Raw genomic sequence first — 15018 nt, 5'->3', positions numbered from 1 at the left:
CATTCTCCCTCTCTCTGTCTCTTTCTCTCTCCTTCCCTTTCTTTCTCAAATAAATAAATAAAAATAAAGTATTTTAGAAAAAAATGATAGCTCATTGCTTGTGGTTGGCAACTATATAACATGCAATGCCTTTGGCCCAGTTCCAGTGACTCTGCACGACCATCCAAGAACAGACCCTGAGAACCCCTCACCTGGTGTTTGTCTCTCTGGTTCAGGGCCAAGGTGGAAGTTCCAAGGACTGGGAAAGCCCCTCGAAGGCAGCCACTTGGGTCTGATCCAGACCGACCCTTCAGCAGGAGCCCCCTGGAGAGCCTCCACAACCTCATGCTGGAGGCCCGAGTGGACATGTTCAGCTCAAACGTGATCATCAGCGGTCCTGCTGCAGACCTCAGTGCTAAAGAGGGCGGCAGGAGGAGGCAGCTCGAGGTCCAGACCCCTGGCCCGTCCACTCAAGCCAGAGGCCGGCCCCAGCCCCTGAGCATAAAGGATAAGATATCCGAGTGGGAAGGCAAGAGGGAGCCACCCGTTCCCGCACCTGCCAGGAAAGTCGATGGGCCAGAGGACTGCCTGCCACCCTGTGGGGTGGAGAGGAAGGGCAGCGAGGCCACAAGAACTAGGAATGGATTGAGGCCTGAAACAGAGAGCTTGGAGAATGACATCAGTAGGACAGCCCGAGCCGGGGATCAGGGAGCGGGGCCTCAGCCCGACCTGAGCCGGGCTGCTGGGCCACCGGAGCCTGGCCAGCGCCGAGGCCATGAGCCGAAGCCCAGCAAGCCGCGCTGTCAGAGTGACCACCTCTCGGTGCTGAAGCAGGTCAAGAGGCTGGAGCAGGCCTTGAAGGACGGGTCAGCGGGCTTGGATCCCCAATTGCCGGGGACTTGCTACTCTCCCCACTGCCTGCCCGACAAGCCCCAGGGGAGCTCCCCCATCCCCGAGGGCCACGGGGGCAGTTCCGAGGCCGCCTGGAGAAGCCGCCCCTTGGACTTGGAGGGCAGAGAGCCAGGCCTCGGGGCTGCGGAGGAGGGGCAAGGCCTGGAGAACGTGTACAGGGGCTTCGAGGGGTCCCCCACCAAGCCCTTCGTTAACCCTTTGCCCAAGCCCCGGAGAACGTTCAAACATGCCGGAGAAGTGGGCAAGGATGGGCACCCAGGCAGCAGCTTCAGGAAAGAGAAAAGAAACCTGCCGCCCCTGCCCGCCCTGCCACCCCCGCCCCCGCCCCTGCCCTCCTCCCCGCCTCCCACTTCTGTGAACAGAAGACTGTGGACCGGGAGGCAGAGAGCCAGCGCTGACCACAGGTAGGTGCCCAGCCTGCAGCCGCTGACCAAGGACTGCTGTTGTCTGTGCGTTGTCAGAGCTGCCTCTTCTCAGCCTAATGACCTTACACTGAGGACTCTTGCAGCTAGGCAAGGCTGTGCATATTGCAAGATAGCTTCTTCATTAACTTGGAAATATGGCAAGCCATCCATATTTGTGTTTTCTGTTTATTTTCTCCTTAAAAAAAAACAAAAAACAAAGCCGGGCGTGATGGCATACGCCTTTAATCCCAGCATTTGGGAGGCAGAGGTAGGAGGATCGTCTTGAGTTCGAGGCCACCCTGAGACTACAGAGTGAATTTAGGTCAGCCTGGGATATCGTGAGTCCCTACCTCAGGAAAAAAAAAAAAAATCATTGGGGCTGGAGAGATGGCTTAGTGGTTAATTGCTTTCCTGTGAAGCCTAAGGACCCCGTCCGAGGCTTGTATTCCCCAGGATCCACGTAAGCCTGGAGTTCGTTTGCAGTGGCTGAAGGCCCTGGCATGCCCATTCCCTGCCAATCTCAAATAAATTAAATAAAATAAAAATATCTTATTTATTTAATTATTTGCAAGCAGAATGGGTGCACCAGAGCCTCCAGCCACTGGAAACAAACTCCAGATGCATGTGCCACTTTGTGCATCTGCTGTGGGACCTAGGGAATTGAACCTATGTTTTTCAGCTTTGCACAAAGGCACCTTAACCACTGAGCCATCTCTCCAGCCCAATAACTTTTTTTTTTTTTTTTTTTTTTTGAGGTAAGGTTTTACTCTAGCTAGGGCTGAGCTGGAATTCACTATGTAGTCTCAGGATGGCCTCGAACTCATGGCGATCCTCCTACCTCTTCCTCCTGAGTGCTGCTGGGACTAGAGGCGTGCGCCACCGTGCCCAGCTTATTTTTAATGTCTCTTTCAAGGGAAAGAAAAATCACATCTTCTAAAATCATATACTAAAATTATGCATCTATATCAATTATTTCCTTTTAAATTGAAACTAGCAGAGCTTGGAGGCATAGTCTATGACTACTCAGGAGTCGATAGCAAGAAGAAAGCAAGTTCAGGAGCTAGGCTACAAAGTGAGTTCAGTGCCAGCTAGGGAACTTAGTGAGACCCTATCTCAAAATAGAAAGGGAAAAGAGGGCTGGGAAGGCAGTAAAGCTAATGTGTGTGAGTCCCTGGGTTCAGTCACCAGGCACACACGCAGACAACCCTTCAGTATTGCCGTCCTCCTTTAACCCAGGGAGTCAGCCGTGCGCATTAAGCTCATGCTTTGCCACTGAGCTGCACATTTTCACCCCCAAACACCATCCAATGCTAAGCCCCGCTCCGAACCAACGCCAAAGACCAGCTTCCTGTGACAGCTCTCGTCAGACTCGTGACTTTCTTTCACACCTCTTTTGGGCCAATATTCTGAAGTGACCAGTCTCTCAGTGGCTGGTTGGTTCTGGGAATCTGGAATCCTTCGTCACTGGGCTCATGAATCAGTCTGGTGAGTCATTGTTCCTGTTATCTTTTCCTTCTCAGTTAACCATGTGCTGTTCTCAACCGTCTAGCATTTTCTCTATAACCAGCTAAAATTTGTACTTTTATTCCAAAGATGAAATTTTTCTTGGCTCGTATGAGTATGGTTGCATCAACTGTGTTTTAAGAGTTCTTGGCTTTGGGTTTCTTATTTTGTTTAAAACATTACAATGGAGGTGATTAGGGCAAGATGTTCATTTTCTTTCTACATTAAAAACAAAATGATGCTGGGTGTGGTGGCACACGCCTTTAATCCCAGTACTCAGGAGGCAGAGGTAGGAGGATCTCCGTGAGTTCGAGGCCACCCTGAGACTACACAGGGAATTCCAGGTCATCCCTGGCTAGAGTGAAACCCTACCTCTAAAAAAAAAAAAAAAAAAAAAAATCTGCTCTTGATCCTATCCCTTAGAAAATAAGTAAGTAAAATAAATGAAGGGTTAACCAGCTATTTGGCAGATTTACTAATTTTTTTTTTGCAGCAGGAAAGCCAAGCCAAGGCTGAAGAAAGAAGTGATTAAGAGAGGATCTTCAGGTTATGAGGGTTTGGACTGTATCACCAGGCTGAGAACTTTAGAGCGTGTGTTCCATGTTTTCATTCATCAGTTAGTTACTACCTCCCAGCAAGTGCCAAGCCACTGGTTCTCATCTAGATTGAGGAACTGGGTTTGTTTTCTTTCATTCTACCTATTTCCCCTTCCCTTCTTTTTTCTTTCTCTTGCCCTTCTTCCTTTCTTGCTCCCTTTTTCTTCCCCTTCCTCATTCTTCTTTTTTGCACTTCTCTAAAACCTCAGGAAATTAAATGCAAGGACTTAGGCTTTCAATCCTAAAGTAGAAAATAAGAAACCTTCAAGTGTTAGGAAACTCCAAAGATAAGCTTATTATATATGTTTTATGACATATACTTAATGACTTTGGCAGGGATACCTTAAGGCTAACATTTAACAAGTTATTTCTTTTTTTTTTAAATTTAATTTATTTATTTGAAAGAGAGAGAGAGAGAAAGACATAGAAAGAAACAGAATGGGCACTCCAGGACCTCTAGCCACTGCAAACAAACGCCAGACGCATGTGTCACCTTGTGCATCTGGCTTATGTGGGTCCTGGGGAATCAAACCTGGATCCTTTGCAGGCAAACACTTTAACCACTAAGCCATCTCTCCAGCCCCAAAAGTTGTTATTTCTGAAGTGTAAGCAGCATCTCAAATTCACATGCATCTGCATATTTGAAATACTTTAACTTGAATGCAAAGGTATTTTGTTGTCATTGTTAGTTTGAGGCAGAAGTCTCACTCTAGTCCTGACCTGAAACTCACCCTGTAGGCTGACCTTGAACTTGGCCATCCTTCTACTTCAGCCTCCTGAGTGCTGGGATTAAAGGTATGAACCACCACTCACAATTTAAATGCAAAATTTTGAATTTTAGTTTAATTTGATTATGTGACAGCTTCTATATCTTTATTTTTCTTAGAAAAATTTTAAAAGATTTTTTAAATTTTTATTCATTTATTTGCAAGCAGAGAGACAGAGAGAGAGAAGAGAGGCAGACACAGAGAGAATGGGCACGCCAGAGTTGCCAGCCACTGCAAACAAACTCCAGATGCATGTGCCCCTTGTGCATCTGCCTTACATGGGTCCTGGAGAATTGAACCTGGATCCTTTGGCTTTGCAGGCAAACGCCTTAATCGCTAAGCCATCTCTCCAGTGCGGCTTCTATATCTTTATGAAACCAAATAGCTCCAATTGACCAAAATTTCAACTTTTCAACTGATTGCCTTGGCTGCATATACATTTGGTTTTTCCTTGGGTCTACTTCCAGATTTCCAGAACCATCCGAGGGCATGAAAACTTAGTCATCACTAGGTGCCAAGTCATCCAGGGAAGTTCCTGATTGTATCACTTCCATCACAGAGCTGGCAGTTTCCCCCATAGCTTGTGGCTGGGCAGCTTCCCTCAGCCATCTTCTGTGTAAGACTGAAAGTTCACTCCGCAGCCAGGCTGCTTGCAGACTCAGCATGCTTGTCAACCTGTGAGTCAGCTCTGAACTGCCAAGTTTAAAACATGAATAAGGACTGGAGAAATAGCTCAGTGGATAAAGTGCACCCCTTTCAAGTGGACGTTCCTGAGTTTAATCCCCAGATCCCACTTAAAAAAAAGAAAAAAGAAAAGAAAAGCCGGAAGCTCTGATGGGCTTCTGTAGTCACAGCAAGCTGAGGCTGGTGATGAGATGGGAGACAGAGATAGAATTTCCTAGAAGCTCAAAGCAAGGCCAGTAAAGATAAGCAGAACAGAAGAATCCAGAGCAGGGGCTAGAGAGATGGCTTAGCAGTTAAGGCACTTGGCAAGAAAGACAAAGGACCCAGGTTCGATTCCCCAGTACCCACATAAAGCAGGATGCACAAGATGGCGCATGCGTCTGGGGTTTGTTTGCAGTGGCTAGAGGCCCTGGTGCACCCATTCTCTCTCTTTCTCTATCTGCCTCTCTCTCTCAAATAAATAATTATTTTAAAAAATCCAGAGCAGGGCTGGAGAGATGGCTTAGCGGTTAAGCGCTTGCCTGTGAAGCCTAAGGACCCCGGTTCGAGGCTCGGTTCCCCAGGTCCCACGTTAGCCAGATGCACAAGGGGGCGCACGTGTCTGGAATTCGTTTGCAGAGGCTGGAAGCCCTGGCGCACCCATTCTCTCTCTCTCTCTCCCTCTGTCTTTCTCTCTGTGTCTGTCGCTCTCAAATAGATAAATAAAATTAAAAAAAAAAAAAAGAAAAAAAAATCCAGAGCAAACAAACAAACAAAACATGCCTCAAATGAGGTGGACAGTCAAGGACAATCCAGAAGTTGTCCTTTGTTCTATACACACACACATAGACACACACACGCACACACACTGTGGCACATATGTCCATGCTCACATATGGCTGCATGCACACACAAATAAATAATACAGAAATAAATGTATAAAACATGAAGTAGTTAAGAACATTCAGAGAAGCAAATTGATTAATTTAGGTTGAGAGCAAAAGGTGCTTTTTGTTTGTTTTTTGTCTTTCAAGGTAGGGTCTCCCTCTGGCTCAGGCTGACCTGAGATTCACTAGATAGTCTCAGGGTGACCTCCAACTCACCCTGATCCTCCTACCTCTGCCTACCAAGTTCTGGGGTGAAAGCCATGTGCCACCACACCCATGTCCGCAAAAGTTGCTTTGAAAGCTTCTGAGAACTTTTTTTTTTTTAATTTAATTTTTTTTTCATTTGTAAGCAGACAGAGAAGAGAAACAGAGAGATAGAATGGGCATGCCAGGGCCCCTAGCCACTGCATACAAACTCCATATGCAGGTGCCACTTTGTGCATCTGGCTTTATGTGAATACTGGGGAATCAAACCTAGGCTGTCAGGCTTTGCAAGAAAATGTCTTTAATCACTGAGCCATCACTGCACTCAAACTCTTAGTATACTTTTAGTATTTTGTTCTACTTTTATTTATTTTTTGGAGAGAAGGAGGCAGATGTGTGTGTGTGTGTGTGTGTATGTGGCGAGAGAGAGAGAAAGACGAAGTATAGACATGCCAGGGCCTTTAGCCACTGCAGATGAGCTCTGGATGCATGCTCCACTTTGTGCATCTGGCTTATGTAGGTATGGGGGAATTGAACCTGGGTCCTTGGGCTTCACAGGCAAGTGTCTTAACCACTAAGCCATCTCTCCAGCCCAACTTTTATTTTTAGTATATATTATTAGTACTATATATTAAGCACATAATAATATGCTTCATTTTAACATTTCATGCCTATATATAATGTTTTTGTTCATGTTTACCCCCCATAACTTTGTCTTTTTTAATATTTATTTATTTGAGAGAAAGAAATAGAGAGAGAGAAAATGGACAAACCATGGTCTCCTGCCCCTGCAGACACACTCCAGACATGCGCCTCTTTGTGTGTCTGGCTTTACATGAATACTAGGAACTGAAACCCAGGCCAGCAGGCTATTGGGCTTTGCAAGCAAGCACCTTTGACCACTGAGCCATTCTTCCAGCCCCACAGACGTTTCTGGAGTCAAAGGTGTTACTGTTGTGCAAGGATGTTACCAGTGCATCTTCATTGTCATATGTTTTGTTCTGTTTTTTTAATTGTCATATGTTTTTGTTGCTGTTTTTGTGTTTTGTTTTTCAAGGCAGTGTCTCACTCTAGCTCAGGCTGACCTGGAATTCACTGTGTAGTCTCAGGTTGGCCTCGAACTCACGGCGATCCTCCTACCTCTGCCTCCCAAGTGCTGGGATTAAGTGCATGTGCCACCACGCCCAGCTCCATTGTCATATTTTTGTTGGTGGTGGCCCTGTGAGTTTTAGGTTTGCTTACGGGCACATGGGAAGGGCATTATCGGCAGGTGTGGGTATCTTATCAGTGACTAGACCACTGAAGAAAGTGTCTCCTCTTCCCCCAGCAACCATTAACTGCAACTAGATCATCTGGAAGGGGGAGCCTTGTGAGCCCCTCTCCCTGCATGCATGAATGCTGACGGGCTGGCTCCTGTGCAGCTCAGATGATGAGAGCCACAGCTGCCCGGAGTGCGACGGCCACGTCACGTCCAGAAGATGTTTCAAGCACTCCGCCCCTCCCCCCAGCTCCTCCATTCTTCCTGCCCCTTCTTCTGTGATATTTCTTGAGCCTTGGAGGGGTGATTACAGATGGCCCACTTAGGGCTCAGCTTTCTTTCACCAGTCAGTTATTATCAGCCCTTTGACCACTTAGGCATTCTAGAGTTCCCACCATGCGCTGCAGATAGAAGCCTTTCTGAGCAAATCTGACAATAGCAACGATCTAAGAACATAAATAAAACTATTTAGGGCTGGAGAGATGGCTTAGTGGTTAAGCACTTGCCTGTGAAGCCTAAGGATCCTGGTTCGAGGCTCGGTTCCCCAGGTCCCACGTTAGCCAGATGCACAAGGGGCCGCGCGTCTCTGGAGTTCTTTTGCAGAGGCTGGAAGCCCTGGCGCACCCATTCTCTCTCTCTCTTTCTCTCTCTCTCTCTGTCTCTCTGAAATAAATAAAAATAAAATAAACCAAAAAGTTTTTAAAAAACATTTAGAAAGCATTATGACGGACAGCACGTTGACTTGACAACACGACACGGTAGGTTCTCCACTAGGCTCCACAACCGAGTAAGACTTGGTAATAGTTCTCCCCCGCAGCCTGCTGCAGAGCATCTGCAAGCACTGGGAGGGGAAGCAGCAGGGAGGAAGCTTCCAGCTCAGCTCCAGCTTGACTTCTCTATGTCTTACAGCCAAAGCAGGTGGTGTATTCAGCAATATTGGTTTTCTTGACTGGAGTGAGCTGAAATCGCAAAGCAATGTTAATTTGCATTGTCTTGGTGGCTAATGATGCTGAACACTTTTAAAAATATTTATTGGCCATGTGTAATTTTTTTGAGGAACTGTATCAATTAGGCCTTTTATTGATTAAGACGACTTGGATTTAGAATACTTAATTTTGGAGTTCTTTCAAACTTTTAGATATTAATCCTGTATCGATGTGTAGCTGGTGAAGATTTCTCTTTTAAAAAAAATATTTTATCTGGGCTGGAGAGATGGCTTAGTGGTTAAGCGCTCGCCTATGAAGCCTATGGACCCCGGTTCGAGGCTCGGTTCCCCAGGTCCCACGTTAGCCAGATGCACAAGGGGGCACACGCGTCTGGAGTTCATTTGCAGAGGCTGGAAGCCCTGGCACGCCCATTCTCTCTCTCTCCCTCTATCTGTCTTTCTCTCTGTGTCTGTTGCTCTCAAATAAATAAATAAAAAATGAACAAAAATATTAAAAAAATATATTTTATCTAAAAATAATATTTGATGATACAACAGTGAAAATATTTTATTGGGCTGGAGAGATGGCTTAGCGGTTAAGTGCTTGCCTGTAAAGCCTAAGGACCCCAGTTTGAGGCTCGATTCCCCAGGTCCCACGTTAGCCAGATGCACAAGGGGGCGCACCGTCTAGAGTTCATTTGCAGTGGCTGGAAACCCTGGCACGCCCATTCTCTTTCTTTCTGTCTATCTGCTTCTTTCTGTCTCTGTCACTCTCAAATAAATAAAAATGAACAAAAAAAAAAATAAATAAACAGGTAAAACATTTTATTTATTGGAGCCAGGGAGAGAGAGCAGATAGAATGGACGCACCAGGGCCTCCAGCCACTGCAGGTGAGCTCCATATGTGTGCACTACCTTCTTCATCTGGCTTACGTAGGCCCTGGGGGAATCAAACCTGAGTCCTTGGGCTTCGCAGGCAAGCACCTTAACCACTAAGCCATCTCTCCAGCCCAAGATTTTCTTTTATTTTGAAGGCTGTCTCTTCACTCTGGTGATACAGTCAGTTCTTGGTAGTATTTCCTAAGTTACTGGAGTCCTTTTCAGAAACCTTTGCCTGAGCGTCTGTCATGAAGTGTTTGGCCTGTTTTTCTCTAGTAGTTTCAGAGTTTGAGATCTTACATTAAAGATTTTTGGTCCATTCTAATTTATTTATTTTTTAACTTATTAGAGTTATAGAGAGAGCGAGAGAGAGAATGGGCACACTAGGGCTTCCAGCCACTGCAAACGAACTCCAGACACGTGCGCCCCCTTGTGCATCTGGCTAACGTGGATCCTGGGAAATTGAATCTGGATCCTTTGGCTTTGCAGGCAAGCGCCTTAATGGCTAAAGCCATCCCTCCAGCCCTAAGTTAATTTTTTTAAATATTTATTTGAGAGAGAGAGAAAGAAAGAGCCAGATATATAGAAAGAATAAACATGGCAGGGCTTCCAATTTATGTTTTTTACACCTTTGCCAAATATTATTTATATATTTTTCTGAGAGAGAGAGAAAAAGAGAGACAGAAAGAGAATGGGCGCACCAGGGCCTCCAGCTGCTGCAAACGAACTCCAGTTGCATGCATCTGGCTTACGTGGGTCTGGGGGAATCGAACTTGGGTCATTTGGCTTTATAGGCAGGTGCCTTAACTGCTAAGCCATCCCTCTAGCCCTGTTTCTGGGTTCTTTATCCCATTAGTCTACATATCTGTCCTTGTGCCAGTACCTTACTACTGAGACCAGCTTTTAAACCAGGCATAATGATGCATACCTTTAACGCCAGCACTCTAAGAGGCAGACGTAAGAGGAGCGCGTTAGTCCAAGGTCAATCTGGGACTGCATAGTGAATTCCAGATCATCTCAGGCTAGAGAAAGACCCTACCTCGAAATTAATGAATAAACAAAAAGCTTTTCAGAGATGTATAGCCATTGGGCTGGAGAAATGGCTTAGTGGTTAAGGCACTTGCCTAGGAAGCCTAAGGACCCAAGTTGGATTGCCCAGGACCCACATAAGCCACATGCACATGCATCTGGAATTCGTTTGCAGTGGCTGGAGGCCCTGGTGTGCCCATTCTGTCTCTCTCTCTCTCTCTCTCTCTGTCTTTCTTTGTGCCTTTCTCTCTCCGTCTGTCACTCTCAAATAAAAATAAACAAAATTTTAAAAATATATTTTTAAAATATTCATAGATAGGCGTGGTGACTGACACTCTGTAGGCTCAAGCAGGAGGATTGCTGTTGAGTTTGAGGCCATCCCAGACTACATAGTAAGCTCTTGTTTCAAAAAACAAACAATAGGGCTGGAGAGATGGCTTGGCATTTAAGGCATTTGCCTGCAAAGCCAAAGGACCCAGGTTCAATTCCCCAGCTCCCACATTAGCCAGATGCACAAGAGGGCACAAGCATCTGGAGTTCATTTGCAGTGGCTGGAGGGCTTGACGTGCCAATTCTCTCGCTCTCTCTCCCTCCCTCTTTCTCTGTCAAATAAATCAATAAATAAAAATAAAATATTTTAAAACTAATTTACTGTGAACCTATTTTGTGTTAGACCTTGGGATATAGTCATGAGCAAGATGGATAGGCAGAGACCGTGTCCTCATGGAATGTGCCCGCTGATACAAGCACACAACTGGGTAGTTACGACTCATCTCTCCAGTGCTCAGTGCTATAGGGAAGCCCAAGGTACTGTGGAAATATTCAACTGGGATATCTGACTGACCAAAGAAACAGAGCACATTTGAGAGGCCCTTCAGCCTAGGGAGAAGGTGGCAGATGGATGGGGTGTGATTGAACAAGTCGATGAGATCCTGAGTCTTGAGTCTCTCAGAGAATGTCCCAAGAATGGCCAGAGGCATGTTCCTAAGGATGGAGAGTGAGGCCTAGAGGTCGGGAAGAGCCCTGCAGACAAGAGACCAATCTTTGGTTTCTTACCTGAGGGCAGCAGGAAGCCTTTGAAAGCTTTGAGGAGAGAGATGATGGCAGGTGTCTTTAAGAGAGCTCACAGGCAGCTGTTTGGAGGTGTGGTGGTCACCTGTAGCCGCACTGAGCATGGAGAGGATCTGTGGGCTCCAGGGAGCCTGGGAAGCTGGAACTATAGTTAATTGGTTAAATGTGGATGGGTTACGAGAAGAAGGTGTGGAATATGTGTTCCAGGCCCCAGGCCTAAACATCTGTTTGGCCTTCCTGAGCATAGCTTGGGCAGAAGGGCTTGTCTTCTTGGGGAGGCGATACCAGAGTTGAAGTTCAGACTTGTTAATTTTGAGGTTCTTGTCCATTGTTCAAATGGGATGAGCTCTTAGCATTTCACTTACGAAAGTATGTAAAAGCCACTAATAACTTTCTTCCCCCCACCAACTTCCCCCACAGGTAGGGTCTCTCTCCGGCCCAGGCTGACCTGGACTCACTCTGTAGTTCTGGCTGGCCTTGAACTCACAGCGATCCTCCTGTCACTGTCTCCGGAGTGCTGGTCTTAAAGGTGTGTGCCATTGGGCCCAGCTAGATTTTTTTTTTTTTTTTTTTTTTTTTTTTGGTGGATTTTTCCAGGTTGTGTCTCACTCTAGCTCAGGCTGACCTGGAACCCACTGTGTAATCTCAAGGTGGCCTCGAACTCACTGCAATCCTTTTACCTCTGCCTCCCAAGTGCTGGGATTAAAGGTGTGTGCCATCATGCCCAGCTAAAAAAATTTTTTTTAAATGGTTTTTAGAGACAGTTTCACAGTGTAGTCCAGGCTGGCCTCAAATCTGAGATTCTCCTGCCTCAGCCTCCTGAATGTTGAGATTGGACCTTCATCTCAACAACAAACCCAGCACTAAAGGGCCAGGGAGGCCAAGGACTGGAAGGAGGTCACAGCCTCCCAAAGCTGTGGACATCCTCAAGGCAAAAGCTTCTTGCTTTGGTCTCACCAGCTCTGCACCCAATGTGATCCACAGAAGGAACTTATTAAACATGGGTGGCGTGGGGGATGGGGGTTAGAATCATTTAACCAGAGGGAAGCCAGCTTGGATGGACTTATCATTCATTAACCTTTGGAAGTTTCCTTTCTGTCAGTGTTAAAATGTAAAGATGCTAAAAATTTTTAAATTTTATTCATTTATTTGTGAGACACACAGAGAGAGATAACAAAGAAGGGAGAGAGAGAAAATGAGTATGGGCGTGCCAGGGCTTCTAGCCACTGCAAACAAACTCCAGAACCATGTACCACCATGTGTATCTGGCTTATGTGGGTACTGGGGACTCAAACCTGGGAAACACCTTAACTGATAAGACATCTGTCCAGCCCAAGATGCTAAGACTTTTTTAAGTTAAAAAGAGATTTTTAGAGAATCAGCTTAATGTTCTAAAGATTTCTGTGATCATGTTTCTCCTCTTCAGGGAGTGTAACCATCCACCTGAACCTTAGAACCGAAGGGCAGAAATCCCTGGGGATATTTTTGTAGATATGGAAGAAAGTTAAAAGAAACTGACCACCCATTGTTTTTTTTTAATTAATTGATTTATTTATTTATTTGAGAGCGACAGACACAGAGAGAAAGACAGATAGAGGGAGAGAGAGAATGGGCGTGCCAGGGCTTCCAGCCTCTGCAAACGAACTCCAGACGCATGCGCCCCCTTGTGCATCTGGCTAACGTGGGATCTGGGGAACCAAGCCTCGAACCGGGGTCCTTAGGCTTCACAGGCAAGCACTTAACCGCTAAGCCATCTCTCCAGCCCCACCCATTGTTTTGCTCATTGTGTTATCAACACATGACCATGAAAAATCCAAATTTGTAGTAATTGGAAACTCACCTTAAAAAAAAATTGTTTTGACTTCTCAAGTAGGAATTAATTACCTGAAAACCCACACTTTAACACAGAAATGGAGTTATTATTATTATTGTAAGTTTGTTTTGTTTTTCAAGGTAGGTCTCACACTGTAGCCCAGGCTGACCTGGAATTCACTATGGAGTCTCAGGGTGGCCTTGATCTCACAGCAATCCTACCTCTGCCTCCTGAGTGCTGTGATTAAAGGTGTGCACCACCATGCTCAGCCTACTTTGTAAGTTAGGTCTTGCAGCAGAGGTCAGAGGATTGGAAGTTCAAGGCCAGCTTAGGCTATATAGTAAGACACTCTCTCAAAAAGCCAAGGGTGGGGCTGGAGGGATGGCTTAGCTGTTAAGGTGTTTGACTTCAAAGCCAAAGAACATAGGTTCGATTCCCCAAGTCCCGTGTGAGCCAGATGCCCAAGGTGGCACATGCGTCTGGAATTTGTTTGCAGTGGCTGGAGGCCCTGGTGCACCCATTCTCTCTTTCTCATAATAATAAATAAATAAATAGATTTTTTTAAAAGCCAAGGGCTAGGTGTGTAATCTGGGCTAGAGTGATACCCTACATGGTGGCGCACGCCTTTAATCCCAGCACTCGGGAGGCAGAGGTAGGAGGATTGCCATGAGCTTGAGGCCACCCTGAGTACTTAGTGCATTCCAGGTCAGCCTGGGCTAGAGTGAAACTCTACCTTGAAAAACCAATAATAATAGTAATAATAACCAGGGCTGGAGGGATGGCTTAGTGCTTAAGGCATTTGCCTACAAAGCCAAAGGATCCAGGTTACATTCCCCAGGACCCACGTTAGCCAGATGCAGAAGGGGGCACATGTGTCTAGAGGTCGTTTGCATTGGCTGGAGGTCTTGGCGCGCTCATTCTCTCCCTCTCTGTCTCCCTTTCTCTATCAAATAAAATAAAACATTTAAAAAAAATAAATAACCATAAGAAGTGACAAATTAAAAAGGGGGTGCTGGAGAGATTGCTTAGTGGTTAAAGGTGCTTGTTTGCAGAGCCTAACAGTCTGGGTTCAATTCCCCAGTACTCATGGCACATGTCTATAAAGCGGCACACACACGTGGAGTTCGTTTGCAGTGCCCCAATCCCTCAAACTCTCTCTCTCTCTCTCTCTCTCTCTCTCTCTCTCTCTCTCTCTCTCTCTGTCTGTCTCCTTACAAATGAATAAATAAAATATTCCAAGAAAGAAGGAAAAAGGTAGATATGATGACACATGCCTTTAGTCTCAGCACCCAGGAAGATGAGGTAGGAGGACTACCATGAGTTCAAGGCCGGCCTGGGGTTATAGAGTAAATTCTAAGCCAGTCTGGATTGAGACCCTGACCCTCCAAAAAAACAAAACCAAGTGTGCAATAAAATTCATTCTGCACAGGGTAGTTGTAAAGTTTCAATGGGTTAGAACTCTCAGTAAGTAAGTAAATAAGGATTGCTAAGTGAAGGATGCCTGACCTCTGAATTACCCCATCTTCCCTCCCAACATAGATATGTGAGTCTGAGAACTTAACAGCATAATCTTTCCCCAGCCTGGAAGGTTTGGTGTGGCCTCAGTGCTGTGTTCAGAGACTGGAAGGTACTGAGACAAGGAATGACAGAGTCAGATTGGCAAGCCTTACATTGAGAATCTGAGCTGACACATAATCCCAGCACTCGGGAGGCTGAGGCAGGAGGATGGAAAGTTGGAGACCAGACTAGGCTACATAGTAAGACTCTATCTAGAGAAAAAGAAGAGGAAGGGGAGGAATATGATGCATGAATGAATGCTGAGCCTTTGAATTGCCAGAGCTTAGGAAGAGGAGCTTGTGGCTAAGGCTCCTGAAAGGCGGTGCTGAGAGGAAGTAGATGAGGCAGCCACGCACCAGGCTTCCCCACACATCACTGCAGGGTGTGCACGTGCGTGTGTTTCCTTCTCATCTTCCAAATGGTACTTTGTCTATTTCTATATAAAAGTATATTAGGAGGGCTGGAGAGATGGCTTAGCAGTTAAGGCACTTGCCTGCAAAGCCAAAGGACCCAGGACCCACATAAGCCAAATGTACAAGGGGGCACACACATCTGGAATTCATTTGCAGTG

The 15018-nt window shown here is 46.0% G+C and overlaps 1 protein-coding gene across 6 annotated transcripts in view; it reads left to right on the top strand.

Moving 5' to 3' along the window:
* Positions 1–15018, top strand: part of Dennd2a (DENN domain containing 2A) — a 129219-nt gene that overhangs the window by 46558 nt on the left and 67643 nt on the right. For 4 of the 6 annotated variants that reach the window (XM_045160715.1, XM_045160714.1, XM_045160713.1 and 1 more), the window contains exon 3: positions 216–1295. The exons of the other annotated variants lie outside the window; for them this stretch is intronic. In XM_045160715.1, the coding sequence (XP_045016650.1) occupies positions 216–1295 (1080 nt within the window). The remainder of the gene's footprint in view (positions 1–215; positions 1296–15018) is intronic. 6 annotated transcript variants of the gene reach the window in all.

Source organism: Jaculus jaculus, chromosome 10, assembly GCF_020740685.1.
Source record: "Jaculus jaculus isolate mJacJac1 chromosome 10, mJacJac1.mat.Y.cur, whole genome shotgun sequence".
Lineage (NCBI taxonomy): Eukaryota > Metazoa > Chordata > Mammalia > Rodentia > Dipodidae > Jaculus > Jaculus jaculus.
This window is presented reverse-complemented; position numbering and strand designations above follow the sequence as displayed.